The 25,467-nt window shown below is 37.5% G+C and overlaps 1 protein-coding gene across 2 annotated transcripts in view; it reads left to right on the forward strand.

Moving 5' to 3' along the window:
- Positions 1–6,416: 6,416 nt before the first annotated feature.
- The window catches only part of LOC127944454 (sterile alpha motif domain-containing protein 11-like), a 60,787-nt gene continuing 41,736 nt past the window's right edge, over positions 6,417–25,467 (forward strand). The window contains exons 1-3 of one of the 2 annotated variants that reach the window (XM_052540374.1): positions 6,417–7,480; positions 8,867–8,958; positions 24,162–24,334. In XM_052540374.1, the coding sequence (XP_052396334.1) occupies positions 7,021–7,480; positions 8,867–8,958; positions 24,162–24,334 (725 nt within the window). In that variant the 5' untranslated portion in view covers positions 6,417–7,020. The remainder of the gene's footprint in view (positions 7,481–8,866; positions 8,959–24,161; positions 24,335–25,467) is intronic. The other variant, XM_052540373.1, reaches the window with a different exon arrangement.

Genomic DNA, 25,467 nt, shown 5'->3' on the forward strand with positions numbered 1-25,467 from the left:
AATTGATGCTGATAAATAAAAAACCTGTAATGTTGTCCGTTAACCGATATAGAACTGTTCTGTTAGTAGTTTGTGCAGATGCTCTAACACATTGAGCATTGCATTAATATGACTGATATGCAGTTATTAATGTGTGATAGACCTTATGCCGAAACGTTGCAGACCTTATGAGTCTGTATTGTGGCGTCTGCTATTCCTCCATTACCCTTTAGTAATTTAATTAAAGAGGGAGAAATGATTGAGTTGACTAGAAACCGGATTACCTCACTGTCATCTGTGTGGCATATTCTCACACACATTGTGAGTTTATACACAGATTTATTTGCATTGCCCTTTCTGATATTTCCCTAAATCACGTACCTCTATGGAACATCTCTCTTGGCGTGACCAGCCTGCGGAGCCAATGTGCCCCGCGGGACAAATCGGCCTGGGCGGCGCGCTAATTGAAACGTGTCGGCGACTCATTGACGTCTTGGCTCTTGTTTCAGGGCTATTTCAAACCACAATGCTGATTGCTGGTTTCAGATCACGGAGGGAAAAATCAATATGGCTTGAGAGATCAGAAACTACTCTTTGCAGGTTTAACTCTTGCTGTAACCTACAGATCCACCTGCTGTGTGCTAGTAAAATAATACATCTATCGCCACAATAATAGTCTTATTTGAACTCCTTTAATGATTTTTAGGTCTCCATTTAAGAAACAAAATGTAAAAAATTTACTATATTAACTATAAATACTAAATAATAGTCGTAATTTGAAATACAGTACTTTTGTTTATTACATTAAGCCAGGCTTTTTCAAAATTTTCAATTTTCTTTTATTTTTTTTCTGTAGCTTAAATAAATGGCGTAAATGCAGTTCTGTGGAGGGCTCACTGAACAAAACCAAAAACAAAAACATCAAAGGAAAAAAAAAACATGTTATTTTATATTTTACATGTATATACAGTATCACCTCTTTTCTTAGTCTTCTGTTAACACATTTACAGCTTTACCACATTTTAAGAATTATTTGAGAGGTCCCTAAACTCCATTAAAAAAATTATCACTTAAAATATATTCGATCTTTTCCACTGACGTATTTCTTTCAGCCAACGTCCTATATTTGGTGCACAAATACTTTTCCAATTTAGAAATAAGCCGTTTTATATGTGTATGTATATTTATAAATATATATTCTGTCTTTTTTAACTTGATCTCCTTAGGGTATAAATGAAATAAAAAGAGTAGGTGACCGTGGGTAACACCAAGGGTAATCCCTTTCACACCTTTTCAATGATAGCATATCTTTAAATGTTTGTAATAATCAGTATGGGACTAAAACAAAACAGAGGGTTGAAGGCACCTGAGTATTTTTTTTTTCACATCATACCATACGGCAATGTTTTTACTGTATTGTTAATCAGATAACTGCAACCTTGGCAAGCATAAAAGACTTCTTTGAAAAACATTTAAAAAATCTTGCCCATCCCAAACTTTTGAATGGTAATGTGTGAGTGCATATTCACTTTGTCCATTAAGAATATTAAAGCATTTAGGGAAGGCAAGGGAAGTTGATTTGGTTGCTTTTAATGACACTGACAGCTTCAGACAGTTGGCTAAATTCAGTATTCTCCCAGGCCACCCAACTGTCCAGCTAGGAATAAATCCCACGGGGTAGCTTGGGCTTATGGTTGGTATCACAGACTGCCTCCATGGCCTTTAGATCTCCAGTGAGCAGCGGAGGGTGCCGACACAACAGCACAAACCTGAGGAGACGCTCATGGTTTTACATTACACAGCATCACTTTACTGGCGCTGCATGAGCTGGCAATTGTGATCTCCAAAGTCCCTCTGGAGAATCCGTTTAAAATCCAATAGAAGTCTTCTTTTATGAGAACCTGTAGAAAACAGCCTTTAGTCTGATAAGGAAATGTCTTTACACATCCAGACTGTGTAATATTTACCCACTCTTTTTTGCAGAACTGCTCAAGTTCAGTTCAATTTGTTTGTGAGCATTTGTGGACTGCAGTCTTCAAGTCATCCACAGACTTTCAGTGGGGTTAAAGTCTGGGCTCTGACTAGACCATGCAAGGACTTTCACCTTTTTCACCTTCAACCCGTGTGTGTTCAGTTTTGCTGTGTGCTTTGAGTCATTGTCATGTTGGAAGGCAAACCTTCTTCCCACTCCACTGTAACAAATAAAACTGCTCATTTTCTAGTTTTAAAAAACCTTTTGAGCCTCAAATACAACTTGAAACTACATAAAAATCCTGGTGAGACCCAATGTTGCCCCAACTAGTCAAATACAGTTGTCTAAACAACGAATTTCATCTTGAAATGTTAAGACTTTGTGAGTTCCCAACATGCATTGCAGCATGAATTAATTATGCAGTTACTTTTATAGCATTATTGTTTTGCTGTTTGCTGACTTCATTTAAACTTTTTTTGTAATTGTTTTATCATTATTGTTAGTTATTTGTTGTACTGTGATGTAAAGAGCTTATCTTTTTAACATTTGATGGTTGTCATCGTTCTTGAGGTTTGTTTGTCTGGTTTTGAGGCCTAGAGTAGGCCTATGTTCAACCACTTAAATCCATGTTCTGGATGTCTTAATCCTGTAACTTGTCTAACAAAGAAAGATGGAGTTGTCTGCTTATTAGACTTGTGCTTTCATATTTGTCATTTGTAAACAAACATAAACAGAAAACAGAATCTGGAAACAAAAAAAAATATAATCTCAATGACAGAAATTGTTGTTTCAGCTTCTATGACGAATTTTTCTATTAGAAAAATCTGCATTGCATGAACAAACAAATTTACATTGGCAGAACTAAAAATCTCTTGTTGACAAAACTCAAAAGTCTTACTGCATCAAGATGCTTTACTTTTTAAAGTATTCTCAACAGTTTATTACAATGATTTTCCTCAAGAATTTGATGGTATTTTGCCACATCCACTTTTCCTGCTATCCTGACAAGTGCTCCAGTCCTTGCTGCAGAGAAACACCCCCATAACAGAACATCACCACCTCCATGCTTTACTGCACGAATGGGGTTATTTGGATGGTGAGCTGTATTGGATTTCAGACAGACATATTGTTCGGTGTTGAAGCCAAATAATTAAATTTTAGTATCATCTGCCTCAGAATCTCCAAGGAGCGATTTGGCATAGCTCAGGTGTGACTGCATGTGGCCTTTCTTGAGGAGGCTTTTTTCTTGCAACCCTCCCATACAAGCCACATTTGTGGAGAATTTGTGATATTGTTGTCACATGATCACTCTTCCTGCAGCTGCTTCAGAGTTGCTGTAGGCCTCTTGGTTGCCTCTCTGAACAGTTTCCTCCTGGCTCTTTTATGCAGTTTGGAGGGACGTCCTGATCCAGTCAAGGTGAAGAAGGTGATTGATTGAGTTTACAAATTATTTTTAGGAGGTGATCCTTTGGGGTGAACAAAATGTGATTATTTTAAGGGGGGGTGGGGGGGTCTTTTCAATGCACACAGTATATATTTATTTTATTGTAGCTGTGCCAATTGCATACCACGGTTGTTCATGTGATGTAAAGATGCCAGTAGGCATGAGTGGGTGAACTTCTCATGTGAAATACAGTAAAAACTTATTTTTCTAGAAGAATGATATTGTATGTCTTCATCTCATGTGAACTTACATAATGTTAATGCTATTTCACAAAAGCGCTGTTAATTTCTTAATCTGTAAAACTTTTTAAATTAGAATTACACTTTTAATTACTCTCGCTACATTTTTCACATTTTTAATTTTGAGGTGGGAGAGAGTAGACTCCGTTTTTTTCCAGTATGGGCAGGCCTATATATTTTTCTGCTCATGTCTGAAAGGCTGGCTCCAAGCATTAGGGGTGGGCTCTCGCTCTCTGATGGTTTTCCAGTGAGTATTTGTCAGGTCAGACTGTGCACCGCCCGGCGGTCTCCGCTCCTCTCCTTGGGTTATTTATTACCTCTCTCTCCCGCCGGCAGCGCTGTGGCTCCAGGACGCTGCCAGCAATGGCGCGGGGGCGGGGACGACTGCAAGGGGGTTCTCAACATCCGACAGGAACGTGGGCAGCGACCTACACCGACAGAATACGGAGAAAACAAAGTTATTGACATGCATTATACTGACGAAGTTGTGTAATAATAATAGGCAAACCAACAGAACACTAAATCAGAATTTTACTGATAGTGATTCTGCTTTTAATCAGCAAATAATTGTAAACATTTTGAGGTATTCACAAGTGCATACTTCATTTTGTTTTTTGGTCATGTACCAAACCTATAATAGACTACATGTGCTTTATTAAATATTGGTATATATATATATATATATATATATATATATATATATATATATATATATATATATATGTATTTTGTAATGAAATTATAAGACAGAGTATCAAAATATATTCTGATGGCAGCAATAAGGCCTCATAGATTTTACTTGATGTTTGTAGTCTAAAAGGCAAAGAAGAAAAGGAAATTTTGAATTTAAAAAATGGAATAACGTTGTTACCAACATTGTAATATCAAGTGGATGAACACAACTCCCTCCAACTGTCTTATAGATATTAATAACTATAGTGTAGACATTGAACGTAAGCATTGTTTACATATAACAATGTGCATAGGCTCTGAACCAGAACAATATATTATTGCATTGATTATTAGATCAAAAGTTTTTGAGTAACTAATTATTTTACACATTTACATTTATCATCTTGTAAATTGAATTTATTTGTTGGATTTATATAGTTATTTATTCATTCCACTTTGAGTTTAGCTGTTTAGTTATGAGTGTGTGAGAGGGAGGTGACCCAAACTTTATATAATGAAAAAGCAGAGAAGTTTCTTCAACATGCATGTTGTGAAATGTGAAACCATTTCATGTGCTGTGTGAGTGGGTGGCACTTTCATTTTGATGAGCAAGAGGAGGATGCCACAGGACTTGTTCTGCTGAACTGTCGATAATGTGTGGGGGCTGAAAGTTCAGGGGAAGCCGTCCTGAACCAAACTGTAGGTTGAACACTAGATTGTCATCTGTAGATTTAGGGGAACCCCTCCTTCATAAATAGAGTCCCTCATGAGTCACCAGTGGTTATGATGAGAACAGATGTGCGGGGGCAGGGTATCCCCGCGGGGGATCCTCACACTTGGGGTTTCAGGGATCTCCTGAGGTCTCTGAGAACCTTTGACCTTTAGATTTTTTCCAGATTTCTTCTGATATATCTTTGTGGGGGCGATTTTTGATTGCTAGATTGAAATGATGCATTGGAAGTCTCACAGTCTTGCAAAATCTTTAAGTCCTTAGAATCAAACAGTAGTGGCTATTAGACTGAGCAGATTCATCAAATGGATCAATGACGATGATTTTTGCCTTTGCCTTCACCTTATAATACAAATTATATTTACCATTAGCTGCCTGTGCACCTCTGGTACAGTATTCAGCAAGACATAGAGAATCATCTGATCATCATTGATTATATATAGACTGCATCTTATAACTGTTATGTCAAAATCAAATAAAAGTGTTGATAAAAATCATAAAATAATGAAATGAAAATGAAAGTAAACCTTGTTGTAAATGTGTAAATAATGGTGATGTTGTATGTAAATAGCACAGTCAACTTCCTCAGATTTGTTTACAATAAGCATATTATAGGTAAATAATTACATTTGACCAATATAGGTAAATTTTTTCCTTTTATTTTCTTTTTATATATTGCATAACATCAAAATGTTTCATTATGTTTGAGAGATTAGAGGATTTGGATTATAATTATAAAATTATTATTAACAGGTTATTGTTGCCAAAACATTCAGTAGTATAGCCTTCAATGGCACAGTTTATTTTTGTTTACATTAAAATGAAAATACAGTGAATGGTACATCAGTACATTTTACAACCACCCTGTTACTTTTGTAACTTTGTGAATACATTTTTACTGTATATTTCTGGTATATATATATATATATATATATATATATATATATATATATATATATATATATATATATATATATATATATATATATATAAACATGGTATACAGCATTGGTATACAGCATTTTAGGTAACTTACAATGATGGTTTTTATTTATTTGTTTTTTGTAACATTCTTTCTATGCATAATATAGTAACTTGTATATTTATAGTCAGCAAATCTTTTGATAATATATATAAAGGTAACCACATAGCTGTATGAGAATGTAAAATAAAGGGTAAATCAAATGATTTGTGTGAACTTCATGCAGTGACTGGAAATAGTGACGCAACCTCGTCCGTCGCGGACCCCCTCGAGTGCGCTCGCGCTGCCTCCGCTGTTTAAATGGGCCAAGTTTGAGAAGCGGCGGAGAGTGCAAATCTTGTTTGGTCTGGGTCTGTGAACTAAAGCGTGACTTCAGCGACGTATTAGGGGTTAAATGGAGAACGAGAGATAGAGAAAAAAACTAAACAAAAACAAAGTCCCATTAGCTCCAGGCATCATTTGCAATCGAAAAGCCGGCACATAGATAGCATAATTATTTCTGTCCTCGTCAGATATGAAAATGCTCCAAACCAGTCTGACTCATTACCCACTGTGCATGTAACTTACCACTGAAGTTCTACATGATCTATACGTTTGTTATGTGTTAAAACATCATAGTCGTATGGTGTCCTCATTACTTTCTGGACAGAAATAAACTTAGCACTAGAGCTGACGAAGAAAATAAACACATCGAAGTTGCCATAGTGATTATTTTAAAGGAAACGCGGGATAAACGACCATTAAAGCACGCTCAGCGTTAATATCTGGCGGAGATGTAAAGCATTAGTCCGATTAGATGTGGTGGGCAGGAGCGCGGGAGACCCGTCACGCGAGCAGCGCACTGAGGAGAAGAGTGAAGTGCTGAATGGCTGAACTTAAGCGCTCTGCGACGCGGGAGTCGTGCGTAAACACACCGGTGCGCCTGGAACTCCGCGAAGAGGGACACAAGTTGGGACGCATGAACTGCTAATCACTCGTTACCGGCGCTCCGCTTCGGGTAACATGCCTGCCATCAAAAAGGAGAGACTGGATGGAGAAGACATGGCATTAGCCGCCTTCAACCAACCCGAATACCTGGCTCCTTTAAATGCCACCGCTATCCCCGTGGTGACCCCTCATCCGCCGCCGTACGATCACATTTTCGCCCATCACCAGCGCGCGTACTTGGGCTTTCGCGACGCCGCGCTGCATCAGCAGCACCTTCATCACCACCACTCGGACGACTTCATGCTGGAGAGCTTCTCATCTATTCCGGACTTTCAGCCGTTTTTCGACAACGGGGAGCCTTGTATCGAAGTGGAATGCGGGGAAAACAAAGCACTACTGTACATTAACAAACTGTGCCAGGGCAGCAAAGGGCCCTCCATCAAATACCGGGCTGAGTGGCTCACCCCAAACGAGTTCCAGTTCGTGAGTGGAAGAGAGACAGCCAAAGACTGGAAACGGAGTATTAGGCACAAAGGTAAGTCAGAGCTGCGTGCAGCCGAATGGATAATACTTTTGAAATAAGGGCTCATCTACACTCCGTCGTGTTTGTGAATTAATAGAGCAGCTCTTTTAGAAATATAAAAATTGATGTGATGAACAGCAGCTACTTTAGTTCATTGAGAAGAGCTCACTGTGCATTGGATCGAACGGCTTTGGATTCGCACTGTTCGGGAAAAAAAGGTGAAAAGTTTTTACGCACAGATATTAAAGTTAAGGAACAGCTTTTTACTTGAATTTAAATGTTATTTGACTGAAGTGCACTTTTATGTAAAGTTGTTTTTGTAATGAAGTGGAGTAGAGCTGGATTATGAGACCGTGGCACATTTTCAAGCAGTTCTGGATTAAGCAATTTGTTTACTAAGATTTCAACCAGCAGACTTTTCTGAGGTCTAAAACTTCACACTTGATGTTATATTACATGTAGTCACTCTGGGCTGAGATATCTGCTAACCCAATTGTTTTGGTTCGTGGGTTTTTTATCAATGTGTCGTAATAACATTTTTATTTCCATCCATTCAGTTCGTCGCGATAATTTGTCATTTCTATTCAGTTTACGCCTTCTCGGAGTTTTAACTCGATTTTCTTTATCAGCTAGTGGTCGATAAGCACAACAAACCTATCTGCAGGTTGTCACTGATTTTTACTTGACATCTTTTAAGACTGCAATTGAACTTAAGTTTTCGTCTTTAGTAAGTTGCTATTTTTAATAAATCATTATAGTTGAAAAAAATATTTATAGTTAATATTTTGTTCAGGCTGTGAAATACATGCCTATATTGAGTTGTTTTTGAAGTGCAGTACATGAGGATTAAGATACAGTGGGACATTATCATATGAAAAGCTTGTGTCTTTGTATATAAGTATATTTTGATACATATTTTGTTTTGTTACCGTATGTGGAATAACTTTGTGTTGATGTACCTGCTCATCTAAAGAGTTTTATACCGTTTACTTGAGTTTATTTCCAGAGGTTTCAAGTCTTCTTTCGGACAACAGTTCATTTCGGTTAAGACTCATTTTGTACATGTGTACTCTGGGTTTTACTCTTGGTCACTTGCTATAAATAAAATGAATGTCCTTTTAAGACACCTTTGTTGCATGGTGACTCTGTCCCATGGATGAGTTTGACAGATGGGTGGATGACTGCAGGAGTTAGTCACTTAAGAGGTGCATTCGCTATAGTTTCATTGGAGTCATAAGATGAAGGTCCGTTTCTGAATGACTCTGTTTAAAAGCAGATTTTGTTGCATGATGCTAACATGAAATAAATTCTGAATTTGAATTCTAGATTGTTTACTCCATGTTGGCATATACATTTACAGGAATCTAAAAGGTTAATGATTGTGTTTTTACTTTTTAGGGAAAAGTCTGAAGACACTTATGTCCAAAGGAATCTTACAGGTACATCCTCCAATCTGTGACTGCCCTGGCTGTAGAATTTCATCTCCTGTGGTAAGTGTGCAATTCAGTAAATGGATTAAATGTGGATTTTAAATATATTGACAACATGTTCTTTTATATATCTATTTAAATGGATAGTTTACTCAAAAAGGAAAATTCCACATTATTTATTTTTTCTTTATTTTGTTATAAAGCTGTGTGACTTTCTCTCTTTCAAGAGGAGATAGAGACTCATTCACCATTCATGTTCATTGCATCATTTTTTTCATTTAGTGAAGGTCAATGTGCTTAACAACTACCAATAAGGACTCAATGGTAACAAAATTGTCAATTTTTGGATGAACTGTCCCTTTAAAAGTTTCAATAACATTACAGGATGACCAAGTTTGTACATTGTCGTTGTGTGTTGAAAAATTGTCCTGCATGTAAAGCATCATTCAGTGAAAAGTTAAGGAGAGGATGACACACCACTGCTGATGAATTACACGGTTTGATGCATTTTTCTCTGAATTGCATTAGAGATGTTAAGAAGGACGGTGACTTGCTGTTAGTGCTGTCATGGTTGTTTCTCAGAAAGTAAATAAAGACCAAGTACAAAGAAATGCGAAATGGTTGGAATTGATTGTTTTGGTTTGTTGGACTCCGAGCTGCAATGTAAGGTCACAGATTGTCGGTAGCAGATGTTCCATCAAAATAAGCCACGCGCTCCTTATTTTCACTTATTCAGGACGCTTCATCGATCATGTAGACGACAAAACTAGTTCAGTGTCCGTGAAGGTCGGAAAGAAATTGGTAGTAGTTGATAGATTCATCTCTCTAGAGGGTATTTTTGTTGAATTTTTTTGCTCTGTTTCTGTGACATGGCAATGTCACCGACAGGGATCATATCCCGAAGTTAATCTGTAATATAAATAGGTAATGTATGGACTTTCATATCTCTTTGTTCTCACTCTGTGATATCTCCCACCTCTGTTAAAACAATCAGCTTTGTGCATCATATGTGTGTGAGTGTGCAGCAAGCCGGCTAGTGGTTGGCTGCTTGCAGTGTTTGTCCATGGAGGTGCTGTGTTTTATCTGAACTGAGCGTGTCTGTTGCCGCCCCAATGGTTAATCTGGAGGGGAAGGGTGTAAGAAGCTTACTGAGCTACTGAACGTAGCTACCGGTGATTACTGAGGCAGCGGCATGCAAAGCGAAGACGCTTCAGATAAGCTGGAGGTGTTTGAGTGATGCAGGTAAACTACTGAGGAGGGCCTGAGCCAGAGCCAGAGGAGATAAAAACTTAATGGCTTAGATGTTTGGGGCCCTTATATTAACTCTCACTGAGTGTTAGAATTTCATGGAGGCTGATTTTGAAGATGAAGTCATGGAGGCTCGTCACTAACTTTGTCTGATTGTTGTCTTCTCATTCCCGAAGTGAATGGGTTCTGTCGTGCCATATCATCCTATAGTGTATGGGTGAATCAAACCCTGACTGAAATTGTCTTGCTTTAATTGATTTAACCAGCTTCCATCTGATCATTTCAACACACATGTAAAGTTCTATTGAAGTTTGAACGTTTACTTTGAAACAGTTACAATTTCTCTTTAGTGCTGTGACATCATCTGCAGAATTTCTGAGCTGACTACTTGGGGAGATAGTTGTTTTATTTGATCTTTAATGTGCACTTTTTGCTATACCTTTGTTTATATACCATATATGTGAGTGATTAAGAACTGTCACAGTTATCTTTAAATGCAATGGCCTACTTTTCTATTCTGTTTGAGTAACATCTGGGTTTGTAATTCGAAATTGTAATTCGTTTGTTATTGAAGCTTTTAATAAGTTGCATATAAAAGACCATAGGTCTCTGGCCTTCCTTTATTTTCTCCCTTAAATTGCCCCTATTATGCCTTTTTGAATATTACCTTTCATGCATCAACCCTGTAAGGGACACCTTGGCAGTTGAATCTCCCTTGGTTAGTAAATTGTTTAGTTTACTCGCCAGACATACTGTATAATACTGTACATGTTTTTAAAATGGCACAACTTTTTTAAATACCTGAAAGTACACTCTTAGCATCAGTCAGTCAAGCATTATAATATGATATCTGGATAATCAAGTATTATTTAATGATAGAACTTATATTATGATAGTACTGATAGTAATTATAATTAAAACTTTGAAACCATACATAAATGCATAGACATTTTAACTGATTTAGGACTGGTGGTGGTGCTTTGGTGGTAAGTCAGTGTTTCTGTAAAAAAAAAAAAAAAAACAAAGGAAAAAAACGAACAATAATACTGTTAAGATGACAATAATAATAATCCAAATTCTACCAATAAGAATAAGAAATGTACTAAGGATTAACGAGCTGCTGGATTCGTGAATATTAATCAGGTTGTGTGCGTTCGCGCAAACTGATTTTCTGAAATCAAAACAGGGACAATAATAAGCGAGCACCAGACAATGAGATTGCCGTTTTCCGCATTAGTTCCACCTACTACTTGAGATGAACTGAAAAATATCACAGATAGCTTCACAGAGAGTGAAGTTCTGAAATGCTCAGTCAGAGTGTTTGGCAAATTGAAATATATCTGTGCTAAACTTATACTTAGCCTCCAACTCACACACTGGCGAGTAAAATCTGAGATTTTTTTAGCCTTTGGCTATTATTAGACATCATTTAGTCATCAGATTGAAGGGTTTATTTGCATATGCAAGGGATTTATTCACAATGTAGATGGCTGGTCATGCAGCTTTATGTGAACATAAACTATCTGCAAAGTTTTGAAGCTGACAGTGCATGATAAATGAAGTTATTGTCTATCAAAAAGATCGGCTCACAATCGCCAAAACGAGTCGTCAGTAATTCAAATCTTATTCTGTTATGGCTGTACGTCACAAATGAATACATTTGCATAATGTCTGCCCATGTTCTACATGACCAACTTGCCTGCCCACAAACACATACAAATTTCTGTGTGGTTAACATAATATCGAGAAAATGCTGTATCCTACGCTGTAAGACTAAATTAGTTTTATCACATCTTATAATTACCACAAACTTGTTAACACTTGACACTTACCACTTACATTCAGACGAGACCGATCCAAATTCGATATTGTGCAGGTACTATTCTGTGTTCATTTTGAGCTCCACAAAAGGCACAAACACATTATAAAGCACCAAAACGTTTTAGTGGGCATATTTCAAGTGTTCGGAAGCTGTTCCATAGTTCCATGTGAGGTACAAATTAATATTGAAGTCATTAAATTCAAGTTTACGTAAACTCTACTGTCTGTTGCGGCTGTCTGTCATCCTCCATTCAGCAATCAAACTGCGTGTCGCGTTCGGTTACTACAGTCAAAACGATGAAACTCTCTTCAAGAGCGCACAGTAACTGAGGTTTAAAACTGTTCAAAGAAAAAGCTAATTAAACTAACGCACATATTTAATATACTACGTATCAATATCTCTTAAATTTATACTAGTGATATCTGGTTCATGAACGAATTGTTCGATTTAACTGGTTCTTCTTATTAAACCAGTTGAACCAGTTCACCAAATCAGACTGAATCGTTTGAACCTGTTCGTCTCCAGTAAGCATTAATCCACAAATTACTTAAGTTATTTAATAATTGTATTGTTGTATCCCTAAAAATTATATCTATTTTTTGAGAAAACTAACATGTTTTTTGACCTTGCATGCATGTAAACCTGTTTTAGGAGACTTATAAAACAATATTAGCAAACATAAAAATGTCATAATGGTTTTTATTGTGTGACTTGCAAAACAGGTAGGCAAGTCCCAACACACTTGATTAGTTGGTTTTAATGTTGCACAAATAAAAAAAGCCACAGTAATTACACTTTTCAAGGAAACAACATCTGGCGTATTCATAATTGGGATAGTAGAATGTGTAGGTATGATGACTCCTGTAACTCTACAACCAAATAAACACTGACGGTATATGGACACTTTCTCTTAAAAGGGGTCATATGATGTTGCTAAAAAGAACATTATTTTTTGTATTTGGTGTAATGCAATGTGTTTATTTAAAGTTTAAAAAAAAAAATTCCACATAATGTACAATATTGTTGCTCCTCTATGCCCCGCCTTTCTGAGATGCATCGATTTTTACAAAGCTCATTGTTCTGAAAAGCAAGGTGTACGCTGATTGACCAGCTATCCAGTGCATTGTGATTGGCTGAATGCCTCTAGCATGTGACGGAAATGTTACACCCCTTAACATACTGTGATGTCGTGACTTGCCGTCTCCCGGCATTATAATGTTATTATAATTATAATGATTATAATGACTTACACTGTCTTTTTACGCGTTGTGTATCACACTGCATAAACAAAACCATGTCTGCATATGTGACTGGAGAAAAGACAAACAACAAGTGCTACTCTACACTGCTCAAAACTCGCGCTTGGATCATCAGTGGAAATTCTTTAAATATGTAAACGTACTTACAAACTGTCAGTCAGAAGCGCCAGACTGTCCTTGCAAAGTTGGTATTGCCCCACTTTATAGAAACGGCCTTTATGAACGGAAGGATTGTGGGCTATGGTTCTGGAAACAGTCCTCGCCCTCCATAAAATGCACTGCACACTGTTCTGGAACAGTGATTTCTATTGGTGTCCTCTTTTGGAAGAATAAAAAAAGTAGTTTCGCTTTGACAACGAAACGCACAGAGTCTACACATCATGGCGGTGGCAATAGTGAGAATGAAAGATATGTCTGCTTTCTATGTGTGAACATTTGGGTGGTGTCCACATCGTGACATAGACATGTGGGAGCGTGTAAGAACGAATCATTTTAGGAGGGCATGGTTGACTCTTGACTTTTATAAAGAACATCTCTTTGGATTTGAGACTTTAGTCTTTGTAACTTTACAGATCTTCTTTATGCACCAAGAGCTTGTGACACTCCAAATAGAAAGAAAAAATTGCATCATATGACCCCTTTAAAAACACTCACTTTCACACTATATAAATCTTCACACGTTAATGCTTCCGTGTTAAAGAAATATTAACACATCTGTATTACTTTCACTTAGGCTTTTAAATCTATCTACACGCACTTTCTCTTTCACTGCAGACAAAGTATGTCAAGAACTTGTTCATGCTTTCTAACTGTAGTTTGTATACTTCTGAAGAAGTGCTCTTAAATGGATGACCTGCATCTTATATCTTACGTTACTTATGTTACTGATGATGAAGAGTATCTTCAATTGCAGGAGGAGTTACAGGAAGAGTGTGAACAATAAACCATATGCCTACTGTTTCTTCTTCAGCATTTGAAATTGACAACTGTATATGCTCAGAATATGTGTATGAGTGACTTCAGTAAATGAACTATGTAATGTCTTTAGTGCAAATGTGACTCCTATTTGAGTGTGGCTTTTATGAATTAGCAAGATTAAATGTAAAATGCAAAATTCAAGATTAAATGTAAAAACACGAACGTACAATACAACAGGTTCTATCATGCTCTGTGCAAATGAATATGGCAACATGCTCTGTGTTGGTGTGTGTTTGTCTCTGACCAATCTAGACTTTGAATCATTCTAGAGTCATTCTAAACAGCTCAGTGCTCCTCTTATTACTCAGTACCTGCATTTTTAACAGTTTCTTTTTTTTTACCCTCAGCAAGTATATCCGAGGCAAACCTGCACTATGGTGAAAATTGTTATTTTCAAGTTTGAGTTCATCATAACACCTAGCTTAGTTGCGATATGTGACTGTGGACCTTTGAGCTGTTGTGGTTTATTTTCTTCCTGTTAATAAATTATATGTAGATTTATCCTAATGAAGCATGCTTGATGACATAGAACCATTGTTTACTTGCTTCTGTGTGGACAGATGAATGATTGTGTGTTGTTGTTTCTTTAAGAGTCAGAGTCATTCAGTTGGCCTGGCTGTTGTCTCCCAGGAGAAATATGCTTCCTTTCCCTTGTTTTTTTCAGCGGAACTAGTGGAGGCTGGCAGGAAATTACACTCCGTTCCATCTCGTAAATATCTCTTAGAATCTGGGCTTCCCCCTGCTGCGTCCCGGGTCAAGAAAAAGTTGTCACGAGGGGGTTGGGAACAAGGCTGGTTAAAAAAAACATGGAAGATGGTGATGTCGCAGTCTAAACATTTTAGAATTGGTCCTTCAAAGAGTACAATCTCAGCAGTTGTTGATATATTCGTTGCATGGCTGGTACAGCCTTCTGAGGCAAGAAGGAACTGGAAGTGGATAGAATAGTTCTCCCAAAAATGAAAATTCTGTCATTATTTACTCACCCTCATGTCGTTCCAAACATTCATGCTGTTATTTTTCCTGTGGAATGCAAAGATATTTTTGAAGATCTTGCAGTTCTTTAAATGCAATATTAGATCATAGTGACCAAATAAAAAAAATATATATATATATTGAGGGAAACATGTTTCTATAGATTACTGAAATTTAAGTTGTTGTTCACGAATAACCTTCCTTTCTGCAAAGCTTGTGTATAGACTTTTTTTTTGGAGTGTTGTACGGAAAGAAGTCATAATGAAGTGCAAATAGTGACAGATATTTTCTTTTGTATTGTGACATGCATCCAATTGTAATGGATTATTAGTTTATTCATTAGTTGTGGATTGGATTTTAAACTGTGCCCCTTGTCTTCAAAAATGAATGTGACTTAACAATCGATTGTAAGAAAGGGGCGGAGTTTAAACATGCCAAATGATTGGAGAAGTCCTACATATGTCAATGAAAGGAAGTCCAGTGTTTCATTGGAAGATCAATTATGACATTTTGGACAAGGTCAAAAAAATGATAAATGAAAAGCATGCTTGGATAAGATGGTAAAAATAAGATGTATAAAATACATATACAAAATAGAATTTTCATTTCATGCTGACTTCCAAATTCTGTCGTAATTTACTCACCTTCAGGTCATTCCCAACCAGTATGACTGACTTTCTTCTGTGAACCACAAAAGAAGATGTTTTGAAGAATGTTGATACTCAAACACTTGCAATACACTATATGGACAAAAAACACTAAGACATTTCTCAGAATATCTTCTGTTGTCTTCCACAGAAGACCTGACGTCATACAGGTTTGGAATGACACTTGAGTGAGTAGATAAAGACAGAATGTCATTTTTAGGTGAATTATCCCTTTAATGAGGTATCATTATTTTATTTCGGATCTTCCATTCTTCTGTGGGATGATGTGGTAAAAAGGGGTTTGTTTACGGAAGTAATTGAGGTGTGGACTGTGCGACTCAAATTTGCTTGAGCTGCATTAACGGCAGCGTAATTAGACAGTGATGTTTTCGCTGAGGAGCGTGTGGTATTAGGTGAGGTTTGTTAGCGTAGACCAACGCTCATTTGACAGAGTGTTGCTGGAGGGCTGGGTACAGGCTGACGCCACACAGTCTCATAACAGCTCCCTCGCTGTGGGGGGTTAGACTCGATGTGTGTGTCTGTGTGTGTGCCGTACCAGGGTTTGTGTAGCAGAGTGTTTGTATCCCTCACATGGAGCCGAGGCTATGCTGCTATGGCAACGGCAGGATCCGTCCTCAGGACAGCAGCGAGCAGCCAGGCAGTCTCCGCAGTGTGTTGCATTCATGAATTAAAGCAAATTAGAGCCCACTAGAAAACCGCACCAAACTCACAACAGGCTTTTTCTGTTGATTTTATTAGCCGGTTTTGTTGAAATGCTGTCACTGAAGTTACAGGAAAACAGTGCAGGAAAGGCTTACAGGCAGGTGGGGGAAGACTGTGTGTGTGTGTGTGTATGGGTGTGACTGTGCGGGTGTTGGTGGGAAAGGTATAGGGCTTATCTGTCAGCTCATACAGCTGATCATTACAAAGCCACTCAAAGTGGCTATATGGACACACTCCTCCCAAATATCAGTTTTTACATATGGCTGCCCCAGCTCTCAACTGTTCAGATACAGTTTGATACCATCCAAAGGAGTTTTCACACAAAAAGTACAGCGTCATGCTATACTTTATATAAAAGTTTTCAAAACAATATTGTAAAATTATGTTTGGTTTAATGTAATTAATTTAATTATCGAAAATAATATAAATAAATGTTTACTTTTGACTGAATTCTCAAAAGGTCTTTATGCACTGTCCTTAAATCTGAACGGCTAAACAGTAGTTCAAGTGTGCACATATTTTGTCCCAAGCATGTGGGCTTTTTTTTTTTTTTACTTTTTGTATCAATCCACGTTTTTTGTGTTTTTTGCAATTCTGGACTGACTTTCTGTCTCTGCACAGCTCAGCAACTCTTATCAGTTGATCCTGCTTTGGCTTTGTTTTGCGATACAAAACATAGACCAAACAATATTATGTCTAAAATGTTATTATTATACTTAATGTTAACTTTACACTGCATTAAATCAAAACCGACGGTTTATAATGTTTATAAGACGTATAATGTTACAAAAGATTTCTGTTTCAAATAAATATCATTCTTCTGAATTTTTTTATCCTTCAAAGAATCCTGAGAATTTTTTTAATCAGTTTCCACAAAAATATTAAGCCTTGGAACTGTTTTCAATATTGATAAAAATATGAAATGTTTCTTGAACACCAATTCAGCATATTAGTACTAAGGGTTTCTGAAGGATCATGTTACAGCAGCAGATATTACTCCAGTCTTCAGCTTTACCATCACAGGAATCAATTATTTAAAAAATATTAAAATAGAAAGCAGTAATATTAATATTTGACAATTTTAATTTTTTTTTCATCAAATAAATGTAGCCTTTGTGAACATAAAATACTTTTTTCCAAAAACTTTCAAATCGTATCATCTTACTAACCCCAATTTTTTGAACAGTAGTGTATAAATATTCAATAATTGTAAAAATATATGTAAAATAAATTACATAATAATAATGCATTTTATTTATAATGCACTTTTCTCAGACGCAAAGCGAAATATAGTACAAAATAACCCTTATGAATTTGTAAGTAAGCTTTATTTGTAAGCTTCGGCTTACTTTATATTAATTGTTGCTTGTACAGCTTTCTATTCATACATTCTCAGTTCCAGCTTCTATATTTTGGACTCTTGGGATTGAGTTGGAGTCAGTATCTATCCATAAAGATCTCCTGTGGTTGTCGTTTTTGATGGGAGGGGGGATCCAAATGTAGGCAGGGAAATCTTGGCATGCTTGGCTGGACTGCCACTGACCTCCTCGCGCCGGGAAACGCTTCACTGCACTGACACAGCCCGCTCACCCTATGGGTCGGGGGTGGTTGTCGGCCTGGGGGGTGGGGGGTGGTAGGGGTGAGGAAGCACTCTACCCTTCAGCTCTCTCTTACTTACCCTATAACTTACTCCATAATGGTTGTAGCATCGGAAACAAAATAAAACAGTTTTAAAAACTTTCATAATTTGGTTTAGTGAAAGGAAGTTTTTTTGCTAGTGTTTTCCAACTGCATACATGAAAAAAGTTGATTAGATCCCATCATGTGGATGTAACTGCACTCTGTGGCAAATGTGTGGCGAGAAGAACACACACAGTATATGTATATTCTTTCTCTGAATTCTCAAATGTGCCAGTAGATTTAAGTGGGCACATTACACCCTGCCACACCAACCCACATGCCCCCCACCCCCAGCTTGTGCCAAGTCTGCCCAGTCCCGCCTCCACACACACACAGAGGTAAGAGCAGACAGACGCGTGACTCATTAGGCATTCGTCCCCCGGGGACAGTGCTGGGGGGAGCACGCCACAGCTGCAGGAATGTCATGAGCTGCTACTGCTGTGTGCAAGTGTGTGTGTGTACCTTAGCAGAAGGCCAGCGCACCTTTCAGAAGATACAGCGCCAAGAAAACGTCCCTCGGCTTTTCCATATCATCCTTACTGTCTGAGCCAACAATAAAAAATGTGAGGATGGCTTTAGAACTCAGCAGTAGACTGAAACACATTATACGGCCGATGATACACAGGATAGATCCGGTCCCACTTGCTGATTAGTCACTAGCGTTCAACTTTAAAATGCACGATATGGTAACAGCTATGATGTGAAACACCTGTTCACCATATCACTAGTCATCAACTTAGAGACAAACTATTAAACTAAGTGTACTGGAAAGGGACCGTGTTTTCTAGTGTTCATGAAGTTGGAAAGGAAAATAATGTTTAATGAAAAGTTTTAATATTTTTATTATTTAGTAACTTTACAGTTTGTTCTTTAACCTTATTACGGTCACATTTAGAATTTGAGCATGTGAAATTGGATACAAATAGAGTGTGATGTGAACTCTTTGCTGTTTTTAATTAAAAAATAATCGTATTAATAATTTATTAAAGTTCCCAACAGCAGTTGAATGGAGCCAGGAATTCATTCATCTGTGGCATTTTCAGTAGATCCTCTTTTGGTCATGCATCTTCTTGTCATATAAATTTGCAGACCAGCGCTCGGCAAACTTTAACTTTTGTATGCAGCTGAACACACAATTTATCCGCATGATCTTGTGTTTCCTGTCTCCCATATTCAAATGCATATAAATGAAAGTCAGTGGCTCTCAAAGTCTAGCTTGACTCTGGCTACACTGTAGTAAGCTCTTTAGGAAGAAGCTAAGCAACAGTTCAAAAGTTTAGGTTTTAGTCATTTTATTGAATCAAAATACAATACAAAAAAATTGATACTGTAATATTATTACAATAGAAAATAACTGTTTTCTATTTTAATATAATTCTAAATGTAATTTATTCCTTTTTTATTATTTATCATCAATTTTTCAGCCATTACTTCAGTCTTCACTACTTCAGTGTCACAGTGAAATTATTTTAATATGCTAATTTGCTGCTCAAGAAACATTTATTATTATTATTATTATTATCAATGTTGAAAACAGTTGTGCTACGTAATATTTTTGTGAAAAACATGATACATTCTTTTTTCAGGAATCTTGATGAAAAGAAAAGTCAAAAGTTTTTTTTAACATAGAAATATTTTGTAATCTAAACTAACAGATCTTACTGGCAAATCTTACGGACCCCAAACTTTTGCACAATATATATTCTTCAACTTCATCCAGAGGTCACAGTGTGTGTCTTTTTATACCTGCTTATTACAGCCCAATAGAACTTTGAGCAAAGTTTTCTCCTGGCTTGTTATGGCTCATCTAAGGGCAGCTTGACTGTGCTGTAATTCTGCTGTTTTCTTGCTCCCACTTGTGAGGTCTTTTCTATGAGGAGACGGTGAGAACATCCCTTATAAGTTCAAGGCGTCTCAGCTCATGAGTTTTATGGGACTTGAGACAGAAACCCCAACCAAGCTGATTACTCCTTTCTAGTTTACATGTGTGATTTTTTATTTGCGTGTGTGTGTGTGTGTTTGTACAAATGTATATATAGCGCATCTCATTAAAGGGCAGACATTACGTGTGGGCGGACTTATTCATAGAAATGCTGCTTAGAGGAAATTCATATTCAGTATTTTTCCATGCCTGACTGACAGAGTGTGTGTGAATGTGTGTATGTACATGTAGGTGGGAATTGAAGCCCAGGTTTTTTATGTTTTTGTTTTGAAGCACCCTTCCTGACTCCCTCTGTGCGGAAGTGTTACCGGAAATAGTGCACAGCCGCCCCCGGTTCTGCGTCAGTTACACTGAATAAAGCGAGGGGGCTTTCCGGGAGGACGTTGAGAAGGGTGGGGGTTGGAGAGGAGGAATGGGGGCAGGGAAGTGTGTGTGTGGAGGCCTGTCTCCGCTCAGGCCATGTGGGTTAGAGCCGTCTCTCAACGCTAACTTTATCAGATAAAGCATCACTAGCGCTGGCGCACTTCATATGTGGCTTTCGTTGGCTGTCAACAGCTCCAAAACGCACTTGCCACACAAACATAATGTCATTTAAAAAGAAGCATTTGTTTGTGTGTTGATGGTTTTGTATTCATGACTTTTAACATGAACTTATACAAGATAAGTCTCAGTTTAAAGAACTTGGACGTTTAAATCAATCTGTTACTTAATGCTGTGCTCAAACGAAATACTGGAAACTAAAACTAAACTAATTTTGACTCAAACTAAACTAATTTTCTATGATAAAATAGGGGATATATAGACAAAAATATGCTTCCTCTGCCAAAAAACTAAACAAAAAAACAGACACTCGCTGTAAGACAGTCGCTCTGGAAAAAGCGTGTTCAGCCTGCCCATCCTCAGGGATGTTTTCATCTTTTTCGGCTTTTTTCCCTTCTCCTTTTAATGTATGCCACTTGAGAGAATCCAGAGGGGCTGCACCTGTTTGCCTCTTGGCTAGTCTCTCCACCTCCTGCCCCGGCCTGCCACTCACGCCTTGGCTCCCGTGGGATGCTCTGCATATGTGTATGTGCGCGTGCGAGCTTTGGGTGTGGAGGAAGGATAGCTGCAGGGCTCGGCAAAGTTTGACAGAGAACGAGATGCAAGCATGCGCACACAAACGCACACACACATACACCACACATTCACACAAGCAGACTTTTCAGTTGAACTTTTTCAAAGCTGAATCCATTGCTGTAGATCACTGAACACTCCTATAGGGGAGATCGGGGTAAGATGTGCAGCTTTTTAATTTTCTGCTGTGAACTGAGTGTATCTATAAGCATCTATAAGAAAAAGCTATAGAAATAAGACCTCTAAAAAAAAATGGGGATCCAGTGGCACAAGTTGGCCCACATTAGGGGTAAAGCTGTGTCATATCAAATAAAATATTGAAATAATTGGAGAGTTTCAATATGACAAAAATCTTTAAAAAAAAAAAAAAAAATTTTATGATGCACAAAATAATTTGTATAAAGCAGACAGGAAAAGTATTAATTGCTAATATTTGTTGAATTTATAACATTTTGTGGTCATGTTCATTACAGTATTTCATAAGTATTTCATTCTCTTTCTTTTTTTTTTGCATTTGGATGCGCAGCATACCCTCACTATTAATTCACAGACACTGTTTACATTTTGGGAAAAGTGCTTCATTTAGGCTAATATTTAAAATAAAATTGACATTGTTTTTACAATGTTTACACTATGTAAATTAATGGTTACATGTACATATGTAAACATGTATTTTAGGCATCTATAAATGTTCTTTAATTTAGGTTTCCAGAGCTTTTCCTGTGTGCATCTCTCAGTCACATGGCAAGTATATGGTCACATGGCAAAAATTGTGTACATTTTCTTGAGGCGACACAGCGTACCCCTCTATTCCATACTGTTTTTGCAGTCTGTTTAGTCTTTCCCCCCCTTTTTTTCTTCACTTTCTTAATCTTCTTCTCTTTTTCCCTTCATATCCTCTCTTTCTCCCTCTCTGCTCTCTGTTCACTCATGGATAGAGATAGAGGCACAGAAATCTGCACTGACCCCTTCAGGTCACATTAAAGGTCGCCCAGCTTCACACACTAAACCCTGAGGGCTTCTCATCTCCTTCATCCTTCGCTGTCTTTAGATGTCTGATGCGTATAGAATGAAAGAGGAAGAGAAGGAATCACTATCACATCTCGTCCACTCATCCATCCTCCATCACTAGTCTCGTGGATCAATGGTCTTTCCCTCTGCTTGGCTCTCTCTGACTGAGTTTTGCTGTTATTTAGGGAGTAGAGCATGTTGTGCATTTCCTTTTCATTCTGTCATTACTTCCTTGTGATTTGTGACCTATGATTCATCCTTTGAGATTCATAATTCAAATGCAACTATATTAAATGTATTTAAGCCATGAGGCTGATATGTGTAGATAATATAACGGCAGGAGAAACTAGAATGAAAGTTTGCTGGAATTTAGTGTAAAAACAGGGATTTTCAATGTTTTTGAATGGAACCAAAAAATTTTTTTAAAGGGCCCGTTTTTCGCGCTTTTTTGAAACTTTGATTGTGTTTACCGTGTGCAATACAACATGTGTTCATGTTTCGCGTTTAAAAAAATACAGTATTTTTCACACAATTCATCTATTCATCTACTTTCACAAAAACGGGCTGATGTCTTCCTTGTTCTATAAAGTCCCTCCATCAGAAATACGTAACGACTTCTGATTGTGCCAGCGTTTCCTGTGTTTTGATTCGACACCAGCTTAGAGCACGTGGCCCTCCTGGTAACGCGATTGGGCTAGAACGCACGTGCTGGAGATGTACTTATAATCTCAGGAGTGTTTTTACTAACTAACGCATTCGTTTTTTTGCACAACCCTAACATCTAGTTAACAAAGCTAAACTGTGTTGCCCTTTGTGTAGTAAGTTATAGAAACTGTTAAACCCAACAACTTAAATAATAAAATACACTTACTGGATGTGGTCCATAAACAACGCCTTCTCCAGACAAAGAGGGAACTACTCCATCTTTCAAGAATAATAATGCGAATCCGGACTTAAACTGATTGAGATTGAGGAAGTTGTCCTCAGCAAGCTGTCCTCAGCAAAATGTGCTGCACATAGTTTTACATGTGGATTATAATTTTCGGGGAACCGAGTTAAACACAAATTGTAACCATTAATCTCCAAGTACAGTGTCCCTGGGAAGGTCAAACAAAGATGATTGGAGTCCGGGATGAAAATAACAGCGTTTCGATGACATGGGAAACACAAACGCAGCTCTTCCTTCTTCTCCGTTGGAGCGCAACAAGACCACGCCCCCTTTTTTTGTGTATTCATGTAACTGTTTTAGTGACATCATTACTGCAGGAACTAGGGGGATGTAGTCCAAATGGGTCGTTTTTTGTGGGCGTATTCTGTTAAATAAAATATCTCGCTTGGCATTGAACTTTGAGCTTTAGAATTTTACAGATATTATTTATACTCTAACAACAACAACATTACACACTAACTAAAGTTGAAAACATGGGATCATGAAGAACGGGACCTTTAAATGTGGTGACATACCATGATTTAGAATATTATAATTTAGGATTAACTGGTAGTAATGTAAAAATAATAATAATAGAATAAAATATATTAGTCTATTTATGTTTTTTTATTATTATAATTTTTTTTTTTGGTGTATTTATTTATTTACATTTTTACACTATTAACTTTGCTATTTTAATTGCAGATTATATCTTTCATCAATCAAATTACATGAATGCAAATGTGAAAAAAAACATAATGAAAATGACTGTTATCCATTCAGAATGTTTTTTTTATCAGCCTAAAGGAACAGAAACCTCAACCAGCGTGTGACAGATCGGGGACATTAGCCATTTCTCTGTACCGCAGCTTAAGCCAGTAAAATCAGAGAAGGCTGTTCCCAGAGTCTCAGTCTGTCTGTCCCCTCTGTGCTCCTGCAGAACCGTGGGCGACTGGCAGAGAAACGCACCATCCCCTTGCCGCCAACACGGGTGCCCAAAAAGGAGCTGGCCTCCGTTTTCAGCAGTGACGACAGTGAAGGCAGCGAGCGGGCCAGCGGAGATCATGCAGACATCAAACAGGAAGAGCTGCATTATACTATCATGAGAAAGAGGTGAGAATTTGTTGTGTGTGTGTGTGTATATATGTGTGAGTGTGTGCATGGGCAAAAAGTTGAGTGCCAATCCCAGTGCCAAGGATTGATAAATCAACCATAATCTGCCAGAAAGAGGCTAGCCATATCAAACATCAGTATAGCACCAAAGAGTTTTAAACACCCCTTAGGTCTTTACCCTCATAGCCCCTTATTTTGACACACACGTACCCTTTAACACACACAAATACACTCATTTACTTTTCTGGCAGACGCTACAGACACACACAGGATGTGCCAACAAAATACCCATGCTTGTGAGCCCACAGGATACACACAGAAATAAACACGAGGCCTTCTTATGAACCAAAAAGTGATCTCAGAACGGTTTGAGTAGCCACCTTATTCATTTCCTTTGTGTTAAAGTTAAATGAACACCTTTAATATTTCAGCATGTGCCTTAACCGCATGCACAATTCTATTTTGGTTGTAGCTCTTTTAAAACTGTGGAAAGCAAGAGAGTACTTGGTCACCATAGACTAAAGTGTTGTCCACATCAAGGATGATCACTACGAAGTTTTAATAATCTTTTTAATTCTACAAGAACAGGGAAGTCCACTCTACATGATAACGACACAGAGAAACAATAGTATTCAAAATCATTTTTTTCCAGCTGGTGAATGATAAACACTTGAAAGCCAGTCTATGGCTGCACTATGGTGGGACCATTTTAGTTCCTGAAAGTACCATATAAAAATAGTTGAGTATCATGGTATATCAAAGTACTTTTTTGTTAGTTCTTTAAATGGCCATTTAAGTTTATTTTAATATTCATAAGTGGCATGCATTTAAAAAAAAAAAATCATAAGAACTTTCAAAACCTAGTGAACTACTTAGGCAATTACTCAAATTACTCTAAACAAGAAAAAACTCTTAGAATTTGACCTAAATGAGACAAAATTAAGTTTCCCATTATCTGGAACAGTCTTAATATTTGCTATCCACAAAAAATACAACTCATCCAATGATGTGCTATAAGTTACACATCTCCATCTCCAATCAGTGTGAGGGAAATGAAGGAATTCAGAGTTCATTAAATCTTCATGAGCTGTGTTTGGCCTCCCTCCTCTCTGGCACACAAGCCTGAAGAAGCT

Source organism: Carassius gibelio, chromosome A23, assembly GCF_023724105.1.
Source record: "Carassius gibelio isolate Cgi1373 ecotype wild population from Czech Republic chromosome A23, carGib1.2-hapl.c, whole genome shotgun sequence".
NCBI classification, from domain to species: domain Eukaryota; kingdom Metazoa; phylum Chordata; class Actinopteri; order Cypriniformes; family Cyprinidae; genus Carassius; species Carassius gibelio.